Below are 26,205 nucleotides of genomic sequence, written 5' to 3'. Positions count from 1 at the left end.
TACTAAATAGTTATGAAATAATGAAATTCGATGCATGCATCATGTTATGATGAAACCGGTGTGAAATTCGGTGCTATTAATCTTAAGTAATGTCCGGGACATACGAGGCTAGATTTTCAAGCTAACATAGCAAATTTATCATTCATCATAATATAATTTTTATCCTCTTTCGTGTTTTCTCTCCATAAGGATTAAGGACCTTGCGGCTTCCTTCCTTAACGTCGTAAAAGAATTAGCCAGTTTTCCGCTTAGCAACACATTTGGTGATTCATTTTTATTAGGTACATACCTAGAATATAGATAGATAGAAGATAAAATAATTATGCATTTATTATCATTACAATAAAAATTAAAATGATAAGTAATTATTATTGCTTTTTATTTTAAGCGTAAGTAATTATTATTGCTTTTTATTTTTTTCTATCGCGGCGCGGGGACCGAATCCAGAAATTCCGTAACGAAAAAAACTCACGCTCCCCACTCCGACGGGCACGGAGGTGTGGCTTGAAGGCATAGCATGCAAATTGCAATAGCTTTACCGCGGCAGTCCCCGAATGCCACACGTCTTTTAATCTTAGTCCTTGGGAGCCCATTGGGATTTAATATCAAGCTTTATAGAACTGTTTCTTTACAACAACTAACAAGAACATAATATTAACAATAATTAGAGGTCTCGTATTTTAATTTTCTTGAAAATTTTATGTGTTCTTTAGACTTTAATATTATATCTACCAATAACCAAGGCATAACCGCATTGCATTGTATAAAATGAAACGTCATGAATTCTATTGTTATCAATTACTATTATTAGCAATGCTGTAAAAAATTGATTTTTTTATCTTTAAATATACATTTCCAAGATATGAATGAGTTTGCACAACCACTCGATAGGCTTTATCTTTAATTGGTGTACCACGAACAGGTAAACCGATGCGTTTTATTATCACTAGTACAGCGTGGACGAAACATTTCATAGTGTCCTGTATCAAACGCGCAGTTGTAGAGGAAAATCAGCCGAGTCCTCTGGTATTTAGGTGGATTTTACGAAATACCGTATTGTTAATTCGGGCATGCGCGATGGCGTGGCTCCTAAAACGAATTGTTGAAGGTCACCTTGAGTAAACTCGCCGGCAATGAGTCGGCTCTACTCTACAACTCCTCCAGCTGCCGACCCTACGTGACCTGCCGCACGAAACTGCAACATTTACCTGTAAGTGCACACGTATACTTTAGCCAAAAACATTGTAGTTTTTTGCCGCTTATGTGACTTTACAAAATTTTTAATCAACTTCTAAAAGTTCTGAACTTTAAGCTGATTATTTGTGTACCTAATAAATAATGCTGTACCTAATAGATAATATTATTTAGAGATGTAAAGTTTTATTTGAAAACTTTTTAACTCGCTATTTGTTTTTATAATGCGACCTTCACGAGGTCATTAACCCCAAAAGTGATGATGTTTTATACTTTATATTATTTGAGTTATTATCCTGGGAATATTATTAATAATTCAAGGCTTTGGCTTTATACAAAGTACCTATGCATTATTATTTTCCTACATTTGATTGATTAATTGAATCATCGATTTCTGTTATTATAATGTAGGTACCTACTAGCTAAGTGTTTTATGCACTTATACCTACTACTTTTTATTATTTAGGTATTTAAGATGTTAACTTATTAGGACTTATGATAAATAAATACTTAAACATTTTTTATTTTAAACAAGGAGGTAAGTAGGTATTTGAATTTCTATTTTACATAAGTAAGTAAGTAATTAAATAATATTAGGATAAAAATATATTTTTATATTTTATTTGATTTAGTAAGTAACGAGATAATTATAATAATTTAGTAGGTAGTTAATGTAATACCTATGTGAGTAAAATCTGCTAAACAGTTTTTATTAGTACACGAGTACACGACTCAATACTGAGGGACCTATTCGTAAAAAGTACTATAAAAAGTTTCATAAGCCGCCCACGTATCTTTGTTAGCCATTCCATTATCACTGATCTTGATCATGACCTTTCGACATGACGCGTGCTATTTTTTGTCTGTGCTGTCTGCTTCTTTATTTATAAACTTTCATTTTTAATTTAACTAACTAATTGAGACTGATAATGCTCCATAAACAGTAAACCTATTTTAAATAAGGCACCGGCAGTGACTTAGTGTGTAGTACCTACTGTGTACAATTGTACATAATATAGGTACTAGGTACGTCCTAGAGAATTTCTAAGGTGCCCTTCGACCTTGGTTTCTCCTTGCGTAAACTTTAGAGATACCTACTATATAAATATAGATAAAAGTTTATAGGTAACTATGTGAATCTGTTAGTGTTATCCTCTGGGTGTAAGGTGTGTTATCATACGTATCGATTTATTCTCTTTATACCTAAGTCTAGACGTACCTTACAGAAGCTTAATTGAATATTCATTAATTTAATTTTTGAAAACCGTAAGAAACAAACAAAAACTCAAATCTATCCTAGGTCAATCAAATCTCTTTAATAAAATAAAGATCAATAAAATAAACATAATTATAATTTTATAAATATTAATTAATAATTGACAAAAGTTTATTTAGGTACAAAATTATCAAATATTAAATATAATATTTTAAAATATATATTTAATCAATATTATTTACCTAAGTACGTAATAAATATTATTTTGAGTGTTATAATTAATAAAATTTCTAAAAGTAACATCATAAATAAAAATACTGTACCTACCCAAAGTTGGAGGGCAGAGATTTTGCTATGATATAAGTGCGATTAGTTTTATATCATAGTTACCTACAGTGAAATAATAAAAAGAGTTATTTTTAAATCTTTATATTTTGTAAGGTTCGCCGAACTCTGAAGAACTTCGATAAATTCCATTTGCCGTCACGTAATGTATTTTGGAAACAATTTCTCTCTGTATACTTAGGAATTAACAGAATTGTTTATATTCGAATTGGAGCATTTGGCTGCTAACCATATTTTTCATTATTAACTTTAATAAAATACTTTTTGAATTTGAGCAGGTGATACAAAAACGAATGACCGTTGTTTTTAGTATTAGATATTACCGTTCGTACTTTCATTTACTTCGTTTTATAAGATTATCTGCCTCAGTAAGTCATCTGATAATAATCATCAAACAATCAATTAATAAAAAATAGTGAAGCTTTTGCCTTATTTCACCTAAAAAGTTTTAATTGCATCATGCGTACAACGTCAGGAGCGCTGTACTTTGCGCCTAGTTGTACCTACACTATAAATTAAATACTTTTTAGTTTTTTGTTAAGTATCGAATACTGTAAAATGACTATAAAAATTTCATATTCATAACTTGTTAAATAATATGAGTATGTTACTTATAAATATACGCGATTTTGATTTTATGACTTCTTACTCAAATAGAGTGAACAGGTACATTCTAGGGAAGTGCGCTCCATAGTCCATCAGGCTACATCTCAGCTTACCATCAGGCGAGATTATGGCCAAGCGCTCCCCTATTGTACATTAAAAAAAAACCTACCTATATTCAAAATAACCACCTGAGGATTTACTCAAATAAATCTATAATATAGAATAATATATTAACTTTGTATGCAACAAAACTTTATCAATAGTGTCAACGAAACCATTTTGATTGTTTATCTCGTTTTGATTTTTATCGCTCACAATGTGGGTACAGCTTTTTATCGAAATATACACAACTTCCTTATGGCCAGATTTGGGGGCGGGGTGGGCGCACGATCACACGGTCAATTTGTATTAACATGTCGCGGGTGCTGTGTGAGACATGGGCTTTTTCGCTAACGTGCGTTCTGTCATGCGAATCACAGCTTCGGCAAACGAAGAGAGCACGTGAAATGGATTCATCCCCACCACGACGGTTCCCTGCGGCCTGCACTGTCGCGGGGTCCGCCACAGTCGCTCTCTTGGTAGTATTTAAATATAGTACTCCTGTTTGGTTACTAGTCAGTAGACAGTAGACACTAGCCAGTAGCTAGTCCGCGCGTTGTTCATCACATTCGGATTATCCTTAATAGTAAAAATGCATAGAAACCACATGAACGGATTTGACCGTAAGTGATATTTTAAGGATTTTGGCGATTGTTTTATAATATCCTGCCTGCGAAAATTTTTTTTTTTTTCCATTTGATATTTTTTTTTTATAAATTGAGAAAATTCTACTTATACTTTTAATTACTAATAATGCAATGCAATTATCCTCATAGCATTTTAGTTATCCAATTAACATTAACTTTTTTAAATTCAATAACAATAAATTAGATTTTTTTCTTTACTCCGTAAGAACTGATTGATTTGTGATTTTTTATTTTATAAAGTCTTCGTAGGTTAATTAATTATTATTCTTTTTATGTTATTTTTGGGAAAATTATTTAAGGACTATTAGCCTAGGTTGGTACTTATTAAAGACGACCCCATATAATTAATTTAATTTTCTTCTTTTTATTTCTTATTCAAATTAATCTAATAAATTAAAAAGAAAAAATATATAGTTAATGAATCTTCATCAAACCTACGTACAAGTTGATTATTTTTAAGTACCTACTAAGCGAATAATATTGTAATTATTTATAAAAGTTAAACACAACTACGACAACTACGACATTGGGGTTTATGGGCGGTGGTAACCACTTACCATCAGGTGGCCCACCTGGCCCATTTGCTTGCTCTGACATAAAAAAAACATTAATTAACACACAACAGATGCTTCTGTTTTATAATTTAATTATTCTTTGAATTTGCAATTCAGCCAAGATGGCGACAATCGAGAAGCTGTTCCAGCCCATCCAGCCCAAGAGCGAGGACACCGGGAGCAAGATCACGGTCGTCGGGACAGGACAAGTTGGCATGGCCGCTGTCTTCTCGATGCTTACACAGGTACCTTCATTTTCATGAGTTAACTGCGTTTTTACAGTTAATTACGCAATTTAACTGCGTTTTTACAGTTAACTACGCAAATAATTTACGAAAATTATTTCATGAGTTAAATGCGTTTTTGGCACCAAGTTTGAATTAAATCTGTTCATTTATTGCGGGTCAAAATCTAAAGGATACAGCTGATGAAGCTAATAGAAGCGTTTTAAAAGGATAAGTCAGTTTCACAATGGACATTAGGTAAGCTTGCACCACTCGACTCCTGAAAAGATAAGGAAATAGAATATTGTGCATCTTTAACACTTAGAAGGATTCTTTCATATTAGATGACATTTTTACCTTTATGAATTATTCAACAATATTCAATCACTTGATAAAAACGATCCAATTAGATTTAATTATCACCTATGCTATGCCTATTCCTTACTTTATGTGTGTCTACTACGTGTGTACGTACGTACGTACGTACTACTACTACTACTACTGTGTGTCTAATACATCTAGGTACGTGTAGCAACTAGCAAGGCAGGTAAACAAATAATTGTCAGTCTCAAATGTAAAATGTGACTTAAGAAGCCTTTGTACGGTAAACACCTAGTAGGTATACCGCTTTAAAATTGTACGTACATTATGATGATATAATTTTTGCCTACGTTAAATAAAATATTAACACAATATTAATCATATAGAACATACCTATTCCCCGGTAAATCCTATTTAAAAAAATATGCTATTCTATATAAACAATAAACATCTAGATATATAAATTAATTCAATTGTTTTGTGCGTGGCTATTCTTTTACATACCTACCTATGTATAATATTATGTACCTGTGTTGCACTTTAGATTAGCTTTTATTTGGGAAGTATCGCACGCATTATCAAGCAGTCATTATGATACAAATACAATGTAAAAATAGCCGCATGCCTACCTCGATTGTATGACTGTGTTCAACATTCTGAGAAGTGCAATGGCACATAAATTCTTAATTTCGTTTAGTCGTTTAATTCGTCTTTAAATAACAAACAGCTGCACCGCATAATAGTCACTCAATTCAATTAATCTAAATATACATAGCTAGCTTACGATATACTGTGTAGTACCCTATTCAAATTGAGATTCCATTACCTGAATGTTTTTTTTTTAAGATTGTGTAATTTATTTCGCAATATTACAAAAGATTGCGCATCACTCAGGTATAGTCACAAAGTACATAATTCGTGTAAGAACGTAAAGTTATATCCTTGGTGCACAATGCTTCTTCCTGTCGAGCCCATTTGGTATGAATTGTATTATTGTGATGTGACTACAATGCGGAATCAAAATAACGCACGTCTCTTATTCTTTCATGGAATGGATAAATACAAAAATTCTAACTTTTGGTGTATTTTAAAGTGTGATGCAATTGATACGGCAATGTTATTTTCCTTATTTAACATATAGGACCGAAGTAGTTATGTAGTTGCATAATATTCATGAAATTAACCATACACACAGGTCACATAATACTTAATAGTAGTAGCTAACGCTTCATAAACACTCTGTTTGTTAGATCAAGCTGTAAGCTCATTATACTGAAAGAAATAAATATTTATTTATTTATTTATTTACCTATTTATTAACAGGGAGTAACGAATAACATTGCCCTTGTCGACGTGATGGAGGACAAATTGAAAGGAGAAATGATGGACTTACAACACGGTTCTGCATTCATGAGGAACGCTAGAATTCAAGCGAGCACAGGTAAGAGTCAATATTTTTGCGGAATTTTTAAATTTGGGTTCTGTGTGGTTACCTAAACCGTAGTAGTACCTAGTGGCTTACGAGATAAATAAATAAAAAAGTGCATCATCTACACTTCAAGGCAATTACACTATTATTTATTGAACTATATGACTTCTCAGTTTATTTAGCAAGCTTGAGCGTAAGCGCAAGGTTATCGGAGACAATAATTTGTGAATCTTATCGACTCTCTTATCTTACACACATAAAAAATCGCCAAAATCTGACAAACGTTAACACGAGACAAGCACGTGCGGTGCAATGATATTTAAAAATAGATAAAGATAATGACAATAGAAATAGATGGATAACGAACTTTACAGATTACTCAATTTCCGCTGGGTCCAAAATCTGCGTAGTCACGGCCGGCGTACGCCAGCGCGAAGGGGAATCCCGCCTTGACCTCGTCCAAAGGAACACAGATGTTCTCAAGATCATCATTCCGCAAGTGAGTATTCTACTATTTGGATTAACTATATTAAAACTTTAAAAGGGATTTAAAAAATAATATAGACGACAAATGTTGCTAATACAGATGAAAGAGTAGTCGGGTAAAAATGTAGTTGGTGTAGACTAAGTCCAAAACTCTTTCACGTATAAAATAAACATAGATTCTATTAAATAATTCAAACTCAAACATTTATATTTTATTCAATTAGACTTCTATAGAAGCACTTTTGAAACGTCATTACAATTTTTTTTACATTTAAGTAGTAGTACCTAGTCAATTAATTAATGAGATAATATAGGTTAATTAATATTTTGGTGATACGAAGGTTAGAAATAAAAATAACCTAGGTTTAACTTATTGATTTTGTGACCTTTACTAATTTGAATTGGTAATAAAGAAAAAAAAAATGTTTGTAAAATGATAATATTGTACTTAAATTATTATCAGTGTTACAGTTGACATTTAATTGGGTAATAAATTTTATATTGATATAATCACACTATAATCATCAACAATTTTATTAGGATGTACTTATTTTAATGTAATAATTAAAATATTTATTTATGTATTAAAATTAATATTAATTTTAAATACGTTTAGCTAAATATCTAACCGTGCTATGGCCACTTTTAACTACTGCAAAACAAACGAATAAATTAATTACCTATCTGAAGTTCATTTTATGTCAATAACAAAAATAATAACTAACTAGGTACATTAGTTACAATAAAAATATTTTTACGATCAGCAACAATTGTTTTGTTGCTGATCGTAAAAATATTGAATTGAATTGAATAAGACAGTATACAACTAGAATTCCCAACAATCCATACTAATATTATAAATGCGAAAGTAACTCTGTCTGTCTGTCTGTTACTCAATCACGCCTTAACTACTGAACCAATTTGCATGAAACTTGGTATAGAGATATTTTGATACCCGAGAAAGGACATAGGCTACTTTTTATCCCGGGACATAGGATAGGTTTTATCCCGGAAATCCCACGGGAACGGGAACTATGCGGGTTTTTCTTTGTCTGCGCGGGCGAAGCCAAGGGCGGAAAGCTTGTCATTGCATAAATTAAAAAATCCCTTCAGATCACTTACCTATACCCAAATAAATGATCGATACTTTCCAGCTAATGAAATACAGTCCAGACGCAGTCCTGATCATAGCCAGTAACCCAGTGGACATTCTCACATACGTCACTTGGAAGATCAGTGGTCTGCCGAAGCACCGCGTCATCGGGTCTGGTACAAACCTTGACTCCGCAAGATTCCGCTACCTTCTTTCCGACAAACTGTCAGTAGCGGCTACTTCCTGCCACGGATATATTATTGGAGAACACGGAGACAGCAGTGGTAAGTCTAAATTTTATAACAGTTATAAATTGCAATTTATGTTTAAATTGACATAGTAAATGTAACTACATACATTTTCCTCATGCGATTGGTATACTTACAGTTCTTATCATAAGATGATACATATAATTTGATGAATTCAAAACAGATGACCGACCTAGATAGAGACCTAAATTGGCCGTAATGGATTATTCATTATTTGATTTCTTTTGCAGTCCCAGTATGGTCTGGAGTGAACGTCGCTGGAGTAAGACTGAGTGAAATTAACCCAAAAATCGGTACCGAGAATGACCCTGAAAACTGGAAGGAGTTGCATGAAATGGTCGTGAAGAGCGCTTATGAGGTTATCAAACTAAAGGGTTACACTTCATGGGCTATCGGCCTCTCGCTCGCACAGCTCTCCCGGGCCATTCTCACCAACGCAAACAGTGTACACCCAGTTTCCACGTACTTAAAGGTAATTATTAAATTTCTATAACTAGTTCATATTGTCTTTTTCTGAAGCTGATATATTAGTTCCTAGATTCCTCATTCTACTTCAAAAGTTGAAAGATCAGTAATGTTTCCATCTCTCTGAATGTTTCATAATCAATAAAAAACAGGAATATATTCTAAACTATTCAGATATACTTAACTATTTATTTATAACAGTATTCTTATTTATTTATTTCGCAGGGCGAGCATGGTATCGAAGAGGACGTATTCTTATCTTTGCCTTGTGTATTGGGATCCTCGGGAGTATCGGACGTCATCCGCCAGCCTCTCACCGAAAACGAGCTCAGCCAACTGCGCAAGTCCGCACAGCTGATGGCTCAGGTGCAGGCCGGCATCAAGTTTTAGTCGTTTATTAGTCCAAAGATTTTTCTTCTTAATGTTTGCTTCTAAATGTTAAGTCAGTGTAATTAGCTAAATTTTAGGTATGAGAATTTAGGCATCCTACAATTATCATAACACTTATACCTATTTTTAAATAGGTGCTTAAATATAATTATTTAATTTGTATTAGAGAATTATTTAAGTTATAAAAATTTATGCAATAACTCTCAGTGAGCTGGCAAGTACTTGAGCCATTTTAATTTTAGTAGGAAAGTGTATCTACCATCAAATTTTGTTAAATTTACGTCATATTTTAGATTGTATAAACTCATGACAAGTTATGAACCGAATTTTTCATTTTTGTAATATCTACATGCATTTATAAATTTTTTACCTACTAATTTCATTTTAAGTATAAAATGTAAAATGCACGCAATGCAGTAGGACGCACCTTTATCGTGATCGTGTCTCTATGCTTTTAACGTTTGTGGACGTGCCAATCTTCATAAGCGATTATTATAATCACATAACATACATAATTGCAGCAAAAATAGACAATTAGTAATGCTTATTGGATCAGGATATTTGGTGGGTGCTAATGCACCCTAGCTTATGCCTAATTCTAGCTTACAGTGACTGCCACTGATTACAGTGGCAGTGACATAGCTCGAAAAAACAAATATTTAATCATATCCGATTTCCTATCATGATTATTTTTAGATATTTTATTTAGTATTTAAGGTAACTTATATGCCATAAATCGAATATTGATAATTACTGGTTTATATAAATTTTTTAATACCCTGAAAGTATTTTTGTATTTTATTAACTAATGTAAACATGCACTCCAATATTTAAATGCATTTTTTTAAATTTAATAAATGTTTCAGATATTAAATGTGTTTTAATTTTTTAAGCCAAATCCAAAATTATTGTGTTCCGTAGGTGCTAAAACTAAATTCTTTGTCCCCTTTCCTACTAAATCATATTTTATGGGATATGGTAAAAATAAAACAAGATTTTCATAAAATTATATATTGAATTTTATTATACCATAATTCATATAGATACATCAGTACTACAACGAGTCGTAATGCTAGGTACACTGATAGAATGCGATGATCGTCATGTGGGAATACGGCGCCAAGACGCGACTTGTGTGCGGAATCCTTACTACTATAGCTATAAAGGCGCAGTATAATAATCGTTATAACACAGACGTAATTAAAACTAAAAGGGTGTAAAGACCCATTTTATGAGTGTTCCTTTATACCACTCCATAAACCACTCCGACCTTTGAGCTTGTATAAAACCAGATTTCAGGTATTTTATACGCCATAATTTTTGCTGTTTCTTTAACATGGCCGTTATTTTGAGATGAACTACGGTTCTATATTATATATAGAGTATCGCGATAAGGCATTTTGAAAAGTACTGACAAAGTAAATATCATAAATTGAAGATTTAACACAATAAATATGGTGTAGAAGCCAGTTTTATAACAGTGCTAAAGGTAATAATTACTTTAGAGGTCTAATTATAATCTATAACCATTATATCGTATACACGAAGTAATTAAACTATCGATTAACTTTAAAGCATATCTTTATTCTCCGGGATTTTCATGAGTTTCGGTTCAAGCTTTGATTATTATTAAGACAGTACAGAAAAAATTCATGCAATTGAGAAAAATGGATTGAAATAAATATCACTACAAAATCTTTCCTTACAGTAGCAAAGTCATTACAATATTTTACTCATATTTGTCACAATAAATACATTTTCTTAAAATTGAATTCATTTTAATTCATTATAATGATCACAATGTGAATAAAATAAGCGTACCATATTTTTGTTCATGTTTTCAATCTATAAAACGAAACTAACATGCAACAATAAAATTTCTAAATCGGATCTCTGATTTCTTATTTAAAATTAATTGGAACTACATTTACGAACAATAATATAATATGTCAAAAGCGGAATATGCTTAGAAAATAATATTTCCCCGTAAGGTAAAATTAAATTGTAATAAAATACATTTACATAATTAATATTCATTTGACTAAAGACTAAAAATCAGCGTGACACAATTATAATACTGAAATCGAAAAAAATCATCGCAACAATTCATCGAGTGTACTGACCACTATTGTCTTATCAGTAATATGTCACCAATACAAAGTGATCCATTTTAAATTTCATTTAGGATAAATTTTGCAATTTGGTCAAAAACTAAAATAATAACTATAATATTATAATCGCTAAAACTTAGTGCTATATGTATACAATTAAAAGTATTTAGTACATAGGTAAAATTAGGAATAAGCATGAAATATTAATTAGCAAAAATCACAGACACTTTCCTTAATACGGCCAGTTTTACGTAATGTTACCTTAATTTACTGTCTAAGTTAGGCCATCGGAATACATAAAATCTGTGAAGATTTCAGTCGAGACTACATGTCTGCTTGCGGCGTGCCACTGGTCCATTATAATCTACACTCGGTAAAAAGCGAATTTTATTTGGCATAATACAATATAATCGACTAAATAAACCGTGAAAATACATCGCAGGGATTTCGCTAATACAACGAAACTGAGAGGTGGGCACAAATGACTATTCGATACACCTAGAGACGAACCTTCGAAGCGGCTCGGCGCGGCGGCCGGGCGTCGCCCTGAGCGCGTTCATTCAGCTAAGCTCTTTGCAAATTAAGTCTTAGAAATATGTCGTCACAACATGGGGGGCTACGAGAATGCCTTTGCGTTCTGTCGATACAGAGTGGAGAAGAGGCCACGTGTGAGTGAGAGGAGACGGGCTCATCGTGCGGGCGTGCGGTGCGTGCGTCACGGGCTCGGGGGCGCGGGGGCGCCGGGTGCGGGGGCGCCGGGCACGGGGGCGCCACTCCGTCAGGTGTCGTTGGGCGAGCGCAGCGAGTGCAGCGCGTTGCCGTGCCCCGCCGGCCGCCGCCGGTCCAGGAACGTCTTCAGCTGCGTCGCCGACAGACTCGTGTTGGGCGCCTGCAACAATCACACATTTAGGCTTATGTATAACAGAATTAGAATAACGTGTTTTGTGGTGGTAATAATCGGTCCTTTTCGATTTCGGCTACAGCGACTGCCATGAATCGTCAATACGGTGGGTCAACATTGACCTGTCGTGTGCTCGCAGGTGGCTGATGTAGCCAATTTTGGCGAGAAATGTACGGTCACATTTAGGACATGTCAAAACACCGTCTATATAATCCGTGATAGTTATAATTAGTTTTATTTTTTATTTTTATTTATTTATTTAGTGCAGTAGCGCGCACCTCATCGAACCACTTGTCGGCGAGCGCGTCGCGCGGCGTGCGGCGGCGCGCGGGCGCGGCGTCGAGCAGCGCGCGGATGAGCAGCTGCGCGCGCTCCTCCACGCCCGCCCAGTGCTCCGGCGGGAAGCAGTAGTCACACTTTATTATGTTCGCCGTCGTCTCTTCTATCGACTCGTCCAGGAACGGCGACAACTGAAAACAGAGAAGGGCTTAATGGGGAATATTCATGTTTTTCTTTTTTGTCTTAAATTAATAGTTTATTATTTTATAACGTAGAAAAAAATATTAATAGCCTTCAAAATACTCTAGACATTAACAGTTCAAAGGCCGCCAACGTGCGCGCGCTTTGCGTGACGTCACATGACACGTCCGGTGGGTGTTTACCTTAATGTTTACTGCGGAGTGATGAATGTCGTGTCAGATGACGTCACATTTCGTTCGACCTATGTTGGCGCGTTTTGGAAGTTTGAATTTCGCTCCCTTATTTTGCACTTTTTGAATATTATTTTAGGGGTTTAAATAATAATATTTTTAAGGGTTCCGTACTATGGGGACTCCCCCCCCTGAATAAATATATTTACTATTTTTTTTTGTATTTGTTGTTGCGGCAACGGAAATACATCATTTGTGAAGATTTCAGCTTTCTAACTATCACGGTTTATGAGATACAGCCTGGAGACAGACAGACAGACAATGAAGTCTCAGTAATAGGGTCCCCTATTACGGTTCCGGTACGGAACCCTAAAAAATGTTATCTGCGACCAAAGGTTCATGTACGTACACACGCACACACTCGGTTCCCACTCGGGTACCGGCCTCGTGCGGGCCGCTCCATTGCTGTGAGCAGACGCTGTTTCTTTATACAATTACATATTTAAAATATCAATGTGACAAATGACAACCCTGCGCCTCGCAAGTTTTGGTAGCGTGTGCTACTAAATGCCGGGCTACTTCTCAGTTTTTACTCGCACTTAGCTACTTTATCTTTAGTTTACCTAAACAAATGCGTGTCCGAATAAGGATTAATAGCATAAGTTAAATAAACGAGTTTAAATGTAGTTCAAAAAAAAAAAAGAAAATGGTTGTTGTGCCATTGTGTCCAAAAAACTCAAATATTTTACGGAACCTTATTTTTTTTTTCTAAATAAAATATAGCCTATGTTACTCGTGGATAATGTACCTTTGGAATGGTGAAAGAACTTTTAAAATCGGTTCAGTAGTTTCAATTCAAACAAACAAACTAACAAAAAAAAGATCAAATCTTTCCTCCTTTATAACATTATTAGTGCAGATGTAGAAAACATATTAATCATTTGAGTGGATAAAAAATTAAATAAAAACAGCAAGGTTTCGATATTAAACTGGTCATGTATAATCTCAGCTGTTACATATCTTATCTTTTTGATATATTTTTAATATTAAATATTATCTAATATATGGCCATATTTTTAAATATGCATAGTTATTATATTTTTTTTTATCTTATTGGATATTTACAATTTTACAGTAATTAAATGTTTTATCTTCCTTATTTTTATCGTTCCATTGTGATTGTCAAAGTTATTCAAACCGACTTACGGCCTTTAACTTGTCTTAGCTTTTGCTATCTTAATAATACAGAAGTGGATTTTACGGTTTTGTCCTATACCCAGACTTCGTCCGAATGATATTTAAATTCATATTATTTTGTTTTAGTGTCTGTTTTTTTTAAAAAATCCTTAAAATTTATCCAAATTAAAACAATCCCTTTAGCGTAATTTATTGGAAACACCTCAATGAACAGAATCTCATCTCAGTCATGTCGAGTGCGTTCACCCCACCAAGAATACGCCTGCAGAAGGTACATGCGTCCCGCGCGGGCTTAAATCAGTAAGTACTAGGACTATAGTATGTTCCTAGGGCATGCGGAAATTCGTACAATGACCTAACAGGGGTAACCAACCTGTTGGTAACCTGAGAACACTATTAAAGGGTGAAAGTGAAAGTCAAAATCTTTATTTCAGTAACCTACATTACATAACACTTTGACTTTGACTTGATTATATCTAACTTACTTTGCAGTAAGCTGTAGGTATGACACAATTTACAACAAAAAAAAAATGTTAGACCACTTCTGCTCTTAGGTTCTAACTTCTAAGTGTTTTATAATAAAAATAATAATAAATATTTTAGTAACATCTTATGAAATTAGTGAATTATTTACTTTTAGTAAATAATTCACAGTTAAAACGAGTAGTCAAAACAAGTTTGTTATCTCTGAACGACCGCGTCGCTCACCTCACCCTGTACCATGAAAAGCGGTACGCTGTGTAAACGATAAAGTAGTGTATGAAGAGCGATAGGTATCGTTTTATTTTGATGATAACATAATACTTCGTGAAATTGTACGAATTTCCGCCTGCCCTAGGAATATACTATAGTGATTGCACTGACCCCAGTAAGGAACACGTATAGGAACACGCCGGCCGCCCACGCGTCCCAGGCGGGCGCGGGCGGGCGGCCCAGCACGCACTCGGGCGGCGCGAACTCGAGCTGCGCGGGCGCCGGCGGCAGCACCGTCGCGCCGCGCGTCGCCTCCGCCTCGCCGCCCGTCTCCACCGCCGACCCAAAGTCCACCAGCTTCAGTTGCGCTTGCGTACCGCCCAGCTCCACTAGGATGTTCTCCGGCTACAACAATCATTCACAATTATAACTGTTCAAACTTAACCTAATGTAACCTAACATCTATCAATAACTGTCAAATCCCGCCGCGTAATGTGTCAAGTGTCAAATATAATATGTCAATTGTCAAATGTGTCAAGTTGTCTCTTAAAGTCAATAATAGATGTCGCTACTGTGTTTTTAAATGGCACTATAGAAATTATTTTCTGCATACGTATATAATCTTAAGATGAGTGAATAAATTGAGTTTTGTTTTGAGTAATAGTGTGTTTCATTGAGTAAGTGAGTAACCCGCCGCGTGTAAAGTGAATTTAAACATGGTGCCGAAACCCGGGAGTGAATTGTGAAAAATTAAAAGTGTTAAAGTGCTGTCCGATCGGGACTTTGATAAATTAGGAGTGCTTAAAGACTTAGAATAAATTCGTGTAATCTTCAGAAGTGTTGTGCTATCAGAGACTTAGAAAAATTAGGAGTGCTTAAAGACTTAGAATAAATTCGTGTAATCTTCAGAAGTGTTGTGCTATCAGAGACTTAGAAAAATTAGGAGCGCTTGAAGACTTAGAATAAATTCGTGTAATCTTCAGAAGTGTTGTGCTATCAGAGACTTAGAAAAATTATAAGTGTTCAGGACTTAGAAAAATTCGTGTTATCTTGGACTTAGAAAAAATTTCGTGAGATTGTGGACTTTGAAAAATTACAAGTGTTTAAGGACTTAGAAAAAATTCGTGTTATCTTGGACTTAGAAAAATTTCGTGAGATTGTGGACTTTGAAAAATTACAAGTGTTTAAGGACTTAGAAAAAATACGTGTTATCTTGGACTTAGAAAAATTTCGTGAGATTGTGGACTTTGAAAAATTTTGTGATACTGGACTTAGAAAATTTGCGTTATAGTAAACTTAGTAATACTTATTACGAAAATGGGAAGAAGTGTTGAGGGTCTTCTCCGAAAACAAGAAGACATATTCGACCGAATAAAAAAGGCCCAAATAAACTACAAAAAATCTCCTAAAGAACGAATTACAGCAAATTATATAAATACGCGGCTCGAAGCGATAGAGAGGTTGTGGGATTCATTTGTGGAAGGTCACAATGAAATTGTTGTTATGGTCGATAGGACAACAAAAATTGCATTATCATATTTTGAAAACGACCTATATTCGGAATGCGACGATGCATACACTGAGTATAAGCTTATTTTACAAAACGATCTGCAAGCAATCACACCAGCTTCGGCGAGCACGAGTACGAGTACAGTCACTATGATGAGTGGTGGAGCGGATGTGAAACTGCCGCAGATAAACCTGCCGAAATTTTCCGGGAGCTACGACCAGTGGCAACATTTCAATGACATGTTTGTGTCACTTATTCACAACAACCCCAACTTGACTGCCGTTCAGAAATTACACTATTTAAAGGGTTGCTTATTGGGAGAAGCCGAGATTCTACTGAAGAACCTAGCTACAACCGAGGAAAATTATACGGAGGCCTGGGCGGTCCTCAATGCTCGATACAATAACAAGAGGTACAACGTAAACGAAATAATGAAACGTCTTTTCGGTCAAAGAAACCTAAACAACGAGTCTCCAAGTGCACTGAAACAACTTTTAGATACTACATCTACATGCCTTAAATCGTTAAACAATATGGAGATTGACACGAGCTCTTGGGACGCCATAATAGTTTACTTGGTAGTGTCGAGGTTGGATCCAGAGTCCAGAAAGGTTTGGGAATTAGAAGTGAGCCGAGCAGATGCCAGTGATCTGAAGAGTAAATTACCAACATGGAAGGAATTAAAGAATTTCATGGAATCAAGATTCAGAACGTTAGAGCTGCTGGAACCATCCAGTCACACGAGATTCACGGCAAGGCCAACACAATCGGTAAACCCTAGGCAACCGATGAAGCAAAACGTTTTCCATTCGCTGATGAACGACCCCAAATCGAATAACTCGATCTGTGTCGCATGTTCCGGACGACACTCACTGTATCAATGTAAACAATTTGCGTCTCTAACACCGGAGAAGAGATCAGAGTTCATACAAACACAGAGGCTGTGTTTTAACTGTCTTTCATCAACGCACGCGGTAAAAAATTGTCACGTAGCAGCTTGCTGTCGCAAATGTGGTAAGCGACATCACACACTATTACATTTCAATCAAAATCCACCTACGGTGGAATCTTCTACTGAAGAAAATCAACCGAGTTCGCAACCCGTAACAAAGGCGGTTGCTCACTTTACTACAGAGAACCATATCAACACTGTGCTTCTTGCAACGGCGATGGTTAAGATAAAATCATCCGATGGCTATACACGTATAGTTCGAGCTTTAATTGACCAAGGTTCTGAGGCTTCATTTATCAACGAGGCTACTGTGCAATCTCTTCTACTGAAGAAAACAGCGGTAAATGGAGTCATATCAGGAATTGGAGATGGTCAAACGAGAACCAAAAATATGGTTACATTTGAGTTAGAGTCCTTACAAAATCCTAAGTTCTCAATTCCAGTTGAGGCTTTTGTGTTAAGAAAATTAACATCATACTTACCTTCAAGATGTGTATCGATAGACAATTGGCCTGAAATAAAAAACATACCACTGGCTGACCCATCGTTCGGTGACCCTGCAAAAATAGACATTATTTTAGGCGTTGAAATATATGGAGAAATTATATTAGAAGGTTTTCTAAAAAATCCCGCATTGAGTGGTCCGGTTGCACAGAACACGAAGCTTGGATGGATATTATCTGGAAAAATAAAAGATAAATTAGACACAGAATTTAACCAAAGAGTAGTAAGCATGCACATACAGGTAAAGGAAGACCAATTACTTAAGCAATTTTGGGAAATCGAGAGAGAACCGGACAGTATAGGAAAGAGAATGACGAAAGAAGAATTACGATGTGAAGAAATATACGAGGAAACAACCATTAGAGACAATGAAGGTAGATATATCGTGAGATTACCCTTTAAGAGTTCTAGCCCTGAGTGTGTACATAGTCAGTCAAAAGAGATCGCCTTGAAAAGATTCAAATCACTAGAAAATAAATTACGTAATAATGAAAACTTATATGAAGAATATAAGAAAGTAATGAAAGACTACATAGAAAAGAATCATATGAGTAAAATTACTAAGAGAGAAGAGTTACTTGATCCTTACGCAGTGTACTTACCGCACCACGCTGTAGTAAGAAGCGATAAGGATACAACTAAAGTGAGAGTGGTGTTTGACGCCTCAAGTAAGGGCATAAATAATATATCTCTTAACGATAATTTACGTGTCGGTCCGAAACTTCAACAGGACTTGCGACACATCTTAATGAGATGGAGATATCACGAAATTTGCATCGTGGCTGATCTTGTGCAAATGTATCGACAAATCCGTGTTGACGACAGAGACGCGGACTTCCAACGAGTGTTGTGGAGATTCGATCCACACGAGCCTATTGAGTGCTATAAATTACTGAGACTTACCTTTGGAACATCGTGCGCACCGTACCTCGCCGTCAGATCCCTGCAGCAACTAGCGAAAGATGAGCAAGAGAAATACCCAAGCTCAGCTCGTATAACCCTGCAAGATTATTACATGGACGATTTACTGACCGGATGTGATACTCCCAAACAGGCTATCGAGATTTACGACGAAATGAACAAACTTATGAAAAGCGGTGGTTTTCAACTTCAGAAATGGTGTACTAATAGTTCTGAATTACTTGAACATATCCATGAAGAGAGTCAAAGATCTGACGAATCGGTAATTTTTAAATCGGGCGATAATATAAAGGTATTAGGTATATCATGGAACAAGCTAAGTGATCAATTTGAATATAAATTCAACTTACCTGAAGATGAGGAGACGAGAGACGATATTACAAAGAGGAAGGTGTTATCAGATATAGCTCGCCTGTATGATCCTATGGGTTGGATTGCTCCTAAGATAATAACCGCAAATATCTTCATTCAGAAACTCTGGAAGTCAAAGCTAGCTTGGGATGATAAGCTCACCCCCGATTTACTCTCAGAATGGCAAAATTTTAAGGAAGATTTAAGAAGCATAAAGAGCGTAGCCATACCGAGATGGCTACAAACTAGGAGAGGTGACTACGTAGAGTTACACGCATTCGCTGATGCATCTCAGTCGGCTTATGCAGCAGCGGTTTATCTAAAATCGAGAAATGTACAGGGAAACGTCACCGTTAATCTTGTTACAGCGAAGACAAAGGTAGCACCAGTAGAAAAGGAAATATCAATTCCTCGCATGGAATTATGTGCAGCTTTACTTGCTGCAAAACTGGTATATGAGGTTTCACAAATCATGAACATCCCTAAATGCGACATATACGCATGGTCTGACAGTACAGTTGTTTTAGCATGGATATCGGGAGAACCCAGTCGTTGGACCACATTCGTATCTAACAGGGTCTCGGAGATACTCACTATGTTAGATCGAGAGCAATGGAGGCATGTCAAAACGGACGAGAATCCGGCTGACGCTGGTTCGAGGGGCTTATTGGTCCAAGATTTAATTAATCACGACTTATGGTGGCATGGTCCGAATTGGCTTCAAGAAGTTAACAAATACCAGCAGAGAGAGCGAGGCATGTTTGAAACAACGGAAGAGACACGGTCTGTAAAGGTATTGAGTACAACTGTGAAAGACAAAGAAGATTTCTTTTGGATGAAATTTTCCACTTTACCCAAGTTGCTAAGGATATTAGCTTATTGCAGGAGAGTTTTAAATCTGAGACTACCCAAGGAGGAAAGGAAAGCTTTATGTAAAGGTGTCAGCAAAGAGGAGATACATTCTGTTTTACAATTTTGCATACGGGAGACCCAGAGAGTGTATTTTGAAGACGACATTATGCAATTGAGATCTGGTCATAATGTATCGAAGAGGAGTCAGCTCCATACTCTTCATCCTATACTGGATGAGAATGGGATAGTAAGAGTGGGGGGGCGAATCCATGAGGCTCATGTAAATTACGATAAACGCCATCCTGTAATTTTACCTAGTAATAGTCACTTAACTAAGTTAATATTGCAGGATGCTCACCTTAAAACTCTCCATGGCGGACCGCAGCTTATGCTAAATTATATTCGGTCCAAATACTGGATCATTCGAGGGAGGGATATGGTAAAGAAATGTTATCGAAATTGCGTTACTTGCATACGATACTCTCAACAAAATAACAATCAGCTTATGGGAAGGCTACCAGAAGCCAGACTGACCCCAGCAAGAGCCTTTAAAATTTCAGGAGTGGACTTTACAGGCCACATTAACATCAGATTTTCCCCAGGCCGAGGAGCTAAATCTTACAAGGGTTACATCTGCGTTTTCATTTGTTTCGTTTCAAAGGCAATACACCTGGAAGCCGTCTCTGACCTGAGTACTAACGGTTTCTTAGCAGCTTTTAGAAGATTCGTATCGAGGCGAGGACATTGCGAAACATTGTACTCCGACAATGGCACGAATTTTATCGGTGCGGATAGGGAATTGCGAAACATGTTTGACCGCTCAATATCTCAACTTCCTGACGAGCTTCAACATCTCCTTGTGAACGAAGGCACTACATGGAAGTTCATCCCACCACAAGCGCCAAACTTTGGAGGCTTATGGGAAGCTGGTGTCCGCTCTGCAAAAAAACATTTGAAAAGAGTTATAGGAGATAGTACACTTACCTTTGAAGAGCTAACAACAGTTTTGACACAGATCGAAGCGTGTCTCAACTCCAGACCCTTATCGTACATGAGTGATAATCCCGATGACCCCATGCCGTTAACTCCAGGACACTTCTTAGTAGGAGAACCACTACTTGTTATACCGGATGAGACTTGTGAGGAGAAACAAATTTCGGAATTAAGACGTTGGAAGTATTGCCAAAAATTAATGAACGATTTTTGGAGGAAGTGGTCCGATGAATACTTAGTAACGTTGAATCAAAGACATAAGTGGACCACAAGAAGACCGGAGCCTGAAGTCGACGACATCGTTATTATCAAAGATAAGAATATTCCTCCAGCTAAATGGTATTTGGGCAGAATCATTGAAAAACATAGTGGAAAGGATAACATAACGCGTGTAGTGTCCATTAAAACCAAAAATGGTATTTGTAAAAGACCGTGTAATAAATTATGTTATCTGCCTAAAGTTACCGAATAATTTGTTATTGTAATTAGTTTGCTATTCGAGTCATAGTTATACTTTATTTTTATATAGAGAGTTGAGTTAGAAATTACTATGTATGTATGCGAAATACTGCTCACGGTGGGCGGTTGTTGTAATTAGATAACTTCCTAAATATTTTTTTGTGTTTTCTGATTTCAATTTAACTTAAATTAGTTTATTAGTAGTTTAGGTCTAAGTTTCGTAAAGAACTACGTTCTTTGGTGGGCGGAATGTTCAAACTTAACCTAATGTAACCTAACATCTATCAATAACTGTCAAATCCCGCCGCGTAATGTGTCAAGTGTCAAATATAATATGTCAATTGTCAAATGTGTCAAGTTGTCTCTTAAAGTCAATAATAGATGTCGCTACTGTGTTTTTAAATGGCACTATAGAAATTATTTTCTGCATACGTATATAATCTTAAGATGAGTGAATAAATTGAGTTTTGTTTTGAGTAATAGTGTGTTTCATTGAGTAAGTGAGTAACCCGCCGCGTGTAAAGTGAATTTAAACAATAACAATGCGAATTTCTTAAAAATACAGGTATGTTGATATCTCAAGAACCACGTTGAATGACATTTTGTAATGACACTATTATTTGATACTTGTTCCAAAGATTATTATATATTTTTTCCTTATATGTAATATCCCACAAGTTCTTGCAACATTCGTAAGAAAGGCTTTTGTCTTAACTATTTTATTTACTTTATAGCCAGTTTCACAACTACTAGACGTCTTGTTCTGTGACGATTAAAATGGCGATCACTTTCTGTAAATATGCGGCAAAAAGCTATTAAAACTGATGAACTCACTCACCCTGACATCCAAATGCGCGACGTTGTTCGAGTGCAGCCAGTCGAGCGCGGAGAGTAGCTGCCTCGTGTGCGTGGCGACGGTGCGCTGCGTGTACGCGTGCGGGTTGGCGGCGGCCCAGTCGAGCAGCGCGCCGCCCGCCACCAGCTCCAGCACGATGGTGTTGGCGCCGGGCCGCGGCACCTCCGCGAACAGCGCCAGCGCGCGCACCACCGCGCCGTGCGCGCCGCGCGACAGGATGCGGTACTCGCGCACCGCGTCCGCGCCGCGACCCGCCACCACCTGGGGGGACGTATGTTGTGTAGTGCACATTTACAGTTGTGTTTATATCATCGTAATGTATATTAGAATAACAAAGTCTTTAGTTTTTTAAGCAATGTAACGACAATTTCAGAAAAATTATTTATGATAAGGTTTATAATAAACATATTATTAAGATAATATAAAAATACAGCAGACTAACCTGTTTTAAAGCGACACGTTGTCCTGTGCCGGTATCGCGGGCTGCGAGTACCCGCGCGGTCCTGCCTCTTCCGATCTCTTCTTCGATAGAATATCGTCGAGAGAACTGTTCCCGCTGCCAGCCTCCACCGCCCCCGCAGGCTGCAGGTTCTGATGCGGAACCGGCCGCTCCACTCCGCGCACAAATCAATCGAAAGCTGTATTGGCCGGCGGGTAATTCTTCTAACGCTAAGGTATTCGCCGCAGCCGGAGTCTCCGTGGCACGTCTCCACTCTCCTTCTCCGACGCGACAGTAATCTAGATGAGCCGCCTCCGGCTCGTCCCAATGCACAACTAGGCCACCGCCAGGGTGCGCCCGGACCGCGGGTATGCCGGGCGTGCCCCCGGAGCCCACGGTGAGCCTCGCGGAGGTCTGCACGCCGCCCAGCTCGTTGCCCACGAGGCAGCAGTAGACGCCGGCGTCGGAGGCGCGGCACGCGTGGATGGTGAGCGAGGCGAGCCCGTCGGGCGCGAGCGTGATGGCGAAGCGGCCGCCGTGGCGCAGCGCGCGCGTCTCGGGCGCCGTCTTGCGCCAGGAGGCGGTGGCGCGCGTGGCGTTGGCGCGGCACGACAGCACGGCGGACGCGCCGGGCACCACCGTCACGTCGCTGGCCGGCTCCAGCAGCTCGGGCGGCCGCAGCTCAGTGACGACGCCCTCGCTGGGCTCGCCGCCGCCGCCGCGCCGCAGCTTCAGCCCCCACGCCCGCTTCGACAAGCCCTGCCACACACACACCGATATCATCCCCGTCCGCTGGCCGACTTCAAGCGTTTCATGCAAGCTCACCGTTTTCTCGTATTCCCCGACGTCTCCCGCTCGCTAGATACTTTTTATACTAATGCAATAAATAGATATAGCTTAATTTAACGTTTTGGCGGCATTTAACACTTAACACATATCGCAGTCGTCTTATCGATCCGCTATCACAGTCTATGTTAAAAATGCATTCCCGTGTATATCATACCTACAACAAAAGAAATAAAGAAAAGCGTTAAAGAACATGCAACAGAGAAGAAGTGATAATATGCTTGCAATTAAGATAAATATTGGCATATGAAGGTTACAGTTTTAGATAAAGCAGATTACGAAATAAATGCATAAGAAGCCCAGTTGAAATAACATAATATTTAGTGCTAGTTCAAGCGCAATAAATATATTGCTTATATCATTAAACAGGTGCGACCAGTAATACTTGTGATTTTAATTAACAAATATCCCATGTGTATTTGAACAACTTTTTACAATATTTTGTGCATTCATTATACATAAATACTCCAATAATTATGATTAAAATTACTTAGTGATCTTTCTAAAATAGATCCAACTTAACTGTCCAATATGCCTTGTAATTTGATCAATAATTAAGTGTCTGATTAGAGTATATAGACTACCGGCCCATGCCAAAAATAGATGAGTCATATGAACCACCAGGTGACGTATATAGGACGATATAAGAGCATAAAATAACAAGATTCCGCACTATGTCGTCACGTTTTAGCTGTCCTACTGAGTGCAGATGAGAATTCAAAAGTGCAGGTAGAGTACATTTATTTTGTACACCATTTTTATCATCGATAGAAGAATTTATAACAAAGCGCGTAGTGCAGTAATAAATGGTGCACCACAAAATCGGTATTTTTTTATTACTTTTGATTTTCTAACAATTTCCAGGGAATTTAGTAACTTCATTCTGTACGACATCAATTTCATACTGTATTAATACAGCTTCTAATCCATTCCACCGCAGTTGGACAGCTTACAGGTGACGGCATAGTGCTGAATCTTATTATTTAATGCTCTTATATCGTCCTATATACGTCACCTGGTGGTTCATATGAGACAAGCCATAGGCAAGGGCCTGTAGGGTAGTACAGTGTATGTAATTCGTGTGTGTACTCACGTTGGCGTGCGGCGGCGAGGTGGGGCTGGCGGCGGGCGCGGTGGGCGAGCTGGGCGAGGCCTTCTTGTGGTCGTCGCGCGCGCCGGTGGGCAGGTTGATGGTGTTGGCCTTGGCGTGCGGCCGCTGCGTGCGCCCCCCCTCGCCCACCAGCCGCTCGCCCAGCGACGGCGGCACGCTCTCCGTCTTGCGGAGCCCCCACCAACAATCACTAGGGCCGGGAGAGGACGGGTTAACCAAACAAAAACAAAAGTGGCCAGCTCGCTCCTCTATGCTCTATGCTCTCGATACGCTTTTGAACGTTGCCCGATCGGCTAACGTGTGCACGTTTGTAACTATTAAAAAACTAATTATAATTATATTATTCAGGTTTGAAGTTATGTTTATTTTGACAAATTCAATTCGCTCTGTCCAATAGAAAATCAGTTTGAATAAAAACTATTTCACTCTACGACTCGACTGATAAGAACTGTGATTATATCGAGTAATGCCTTTATATTTTCTGCTCTTGCATTAAAATATGAGTTTGCATAAATATAGGATTTAATTTGCGAGCAATTCTTACTATGGCTTAGCATTTGTATCGTGTGTTAGCTCTAAGCTGGCCCCATAAACAAAAATAAACAAATCAAAACCAACAAAACTTGAAAAAAAAGCATGCGGGACTAAAAGCATAAAACCATAAGCAATATTTTATTCACATTTATTGGTTAGTCATGTAAAATATTCATTGTTACTATTACAGTGATTTATAGAAGTTAGCGCTAGATATATATACAAATTAAGAATCGATAAAATATATACAGACTAAGGTCCAAAATTATAGATACCATTAGTGTTACAAGAATTAGTTTTTAGACAAATACAATATAATATCCACTAGTATCGATAGCTCGTGCAATTTATATACTAATAAATATAACGAATGTTACAGGATAGAGTAAATAATATTAAGAGGTTATAGAGGACATACAGAAGACGCAGCTTTACTTTTTACATTCCATTCCATTCCATCCAATAACAGTTTCAATTTTATCACATAGCTATATCTTACAAAAGTTACACAACACCATGTGTTCGCAGCAAGTCACAAAACCTTAGCGAATGTCACTACCGAGTACCGATAGCGTCACTTCGCTGCTCCTAACTTTAATACCTATGACACTGGAAAGTCGTTAGCTTACGTGTTTGAATGCCATTTCTCTTATATTTTGTATAAAAACTTTCCTTCACCAGATGGAAGACAACGTTTTAACTCTTAATAAGACCAGATTTACACATTGCTAATGCACACTGTGCTTGATTTTACTTTGGAAACAAACAATACTGGTACCTAATTCCTTACACAAAAATATATTCTATACATTTAGCTTTACCCAAACTGCATCTCTTCCGTCGAAAGTAGCAGCAGCGAAATACTATTGAGTAGGATAAATATACTAGAGTATTTAATATAATATTTAGCTAAATTACATATTATGCGTTTCGTTTGAAAGTTATAGAATAAACAGACTATAGCTAGTTTTGATAGACAAATACATG

The 26,205-nt window shown here is 37.2% G+C and overlaps 2 protein-coding genes across 15 annotated transcripts in view; one reads left to right on the top strand and one right to left on the bottom strand.

Moving 5' to 3' along the window:
- Nucleotides 1–943: 943 nt before the first annotated feature.
- On the top strand, nucleotides 944–10,212 carry Ldh (Lactate dehydrogenase). 2 transcript variants are annotated; one of them, XM_090103567.1, is made up of 7 exons: nucleotides 944–1,210; nucleotides 4,779–4,906; nucleotides 6,530–6,647; nucleotides 7,010–7,134; nucleotides 8,276–8,498; nucleotides 8,714–8,955; nucleotides 9,174–10,212. In XM_090103567.1, the coding sequence occupies exons 2-7, from the start codon at nucleotides 4,784–4,786 to the stop codon at nucleotides 9,336–9,338; spliced, it is 996 nt and encodes a 331-aa protein (XP_089959693.1). In that variant the 5' UTR covers nucleotides 944–1,210; nucleotides 4,779–4,783; the 3' UTR covers nucleotides 9,339–10,212. The 2 variants fall into 2 exon arrangements, with proteins under 2 accessions (XP_089959693.1, XP_089959683.1); XM_090103557.1 differs by lacking the exon at nucleotides 944–1,210 and adding an exon at nucleotides 3,929–4,083.
- A 121-nt stretch (nucleotides 10,213–10,333) lies between these two features.
- The window catches only part of trio (trio Rho guanine nucleotide exchange factor), a 110,216-nt gene continuing 94,344 nt past the window's right edge, over nucleotides 10,334–26,205 (bottom strand). For 11 of the 13 annotated variants that reach the window (XM_090103495.1, XM_090103498.1, XM_090103517.1 and 8 more), the window contains 6 exons: nucleotides 24,667–24,874; nucleotides 22,731–23,486; nucleotides 22,271–22,549; nucleotides 15,062–15,295; nucleotides 12,629–12,820; nucleotides 10,334–12,338 (listed from right to left, as the gene is read on the bottom strand). In XM_090103495.1, coding sequence (XP_089959621.1) covers nucleotides 12,228–12,338; nucleotides 12,629–12,820; nucleotides 15,062–15,295; nucleotides 22,271–22,549; nucleotides 22,731–23,486; nucleotides 24,667–24,874 — 1,780 coding nt within the window. In that variant the 3' untranslated portion in view covers nucleotides 10,334–12,227. Of the gene's footprint in view, nucleotides 12,339–12,628; nucleotides 12,821–15,061; nucleotides 15,296–22,270; nucleotides 22,550–22,730; nucleotides 23,487–23,514; nucleotides 23,731–24,666; nucleotides 24,875–26,205 lie in introns of those variants that run through there. The other 2 variants (XR_016456910.1, XM_090103540.1) reach the window with 2 other exon arrangements.

Source organism: Colias eurytheme, chromosome 1 (genome assembly GCF_061535395.1).
Source record: "Colias eurytheme isolate Ceu_HAF_F1 chromosome 1, ilColEury1 Martin Lab GWU primary, whole genome shotgun sequence".
Taxonomy (NCBI): Eukaryota; Metazoa; Arthropoda; class Insecta; order Lepidoptera; family Pieridae; genus Colias; species Colias eurytheme.
This window is presented reverse-complemented; position numbering and strand designations above follow the sequence as displayed.

Bases quoted from the DNA above. Each gene is read 5' to 3' on its own strand.
- Ldh (XM_090103557.1), top strand. From the start codon at position 4,053: ATGCATAGAAACCACATGAACGGATTTGACC. The intron at 4,907-6,529 runs GTACCTTCATTT...ATTTATTAACAG, and splicing joins TCTTCTCGATGCTTACACAG to GGAGTAACGAATAACATTGC. The intron at 7,135-8,275 runs GTGAGTATTCTA...GATACTTTCCAG, and splicing joins TCAAGATCATCATTCCGCAA to CTAATGAAATACAGTCCAGA.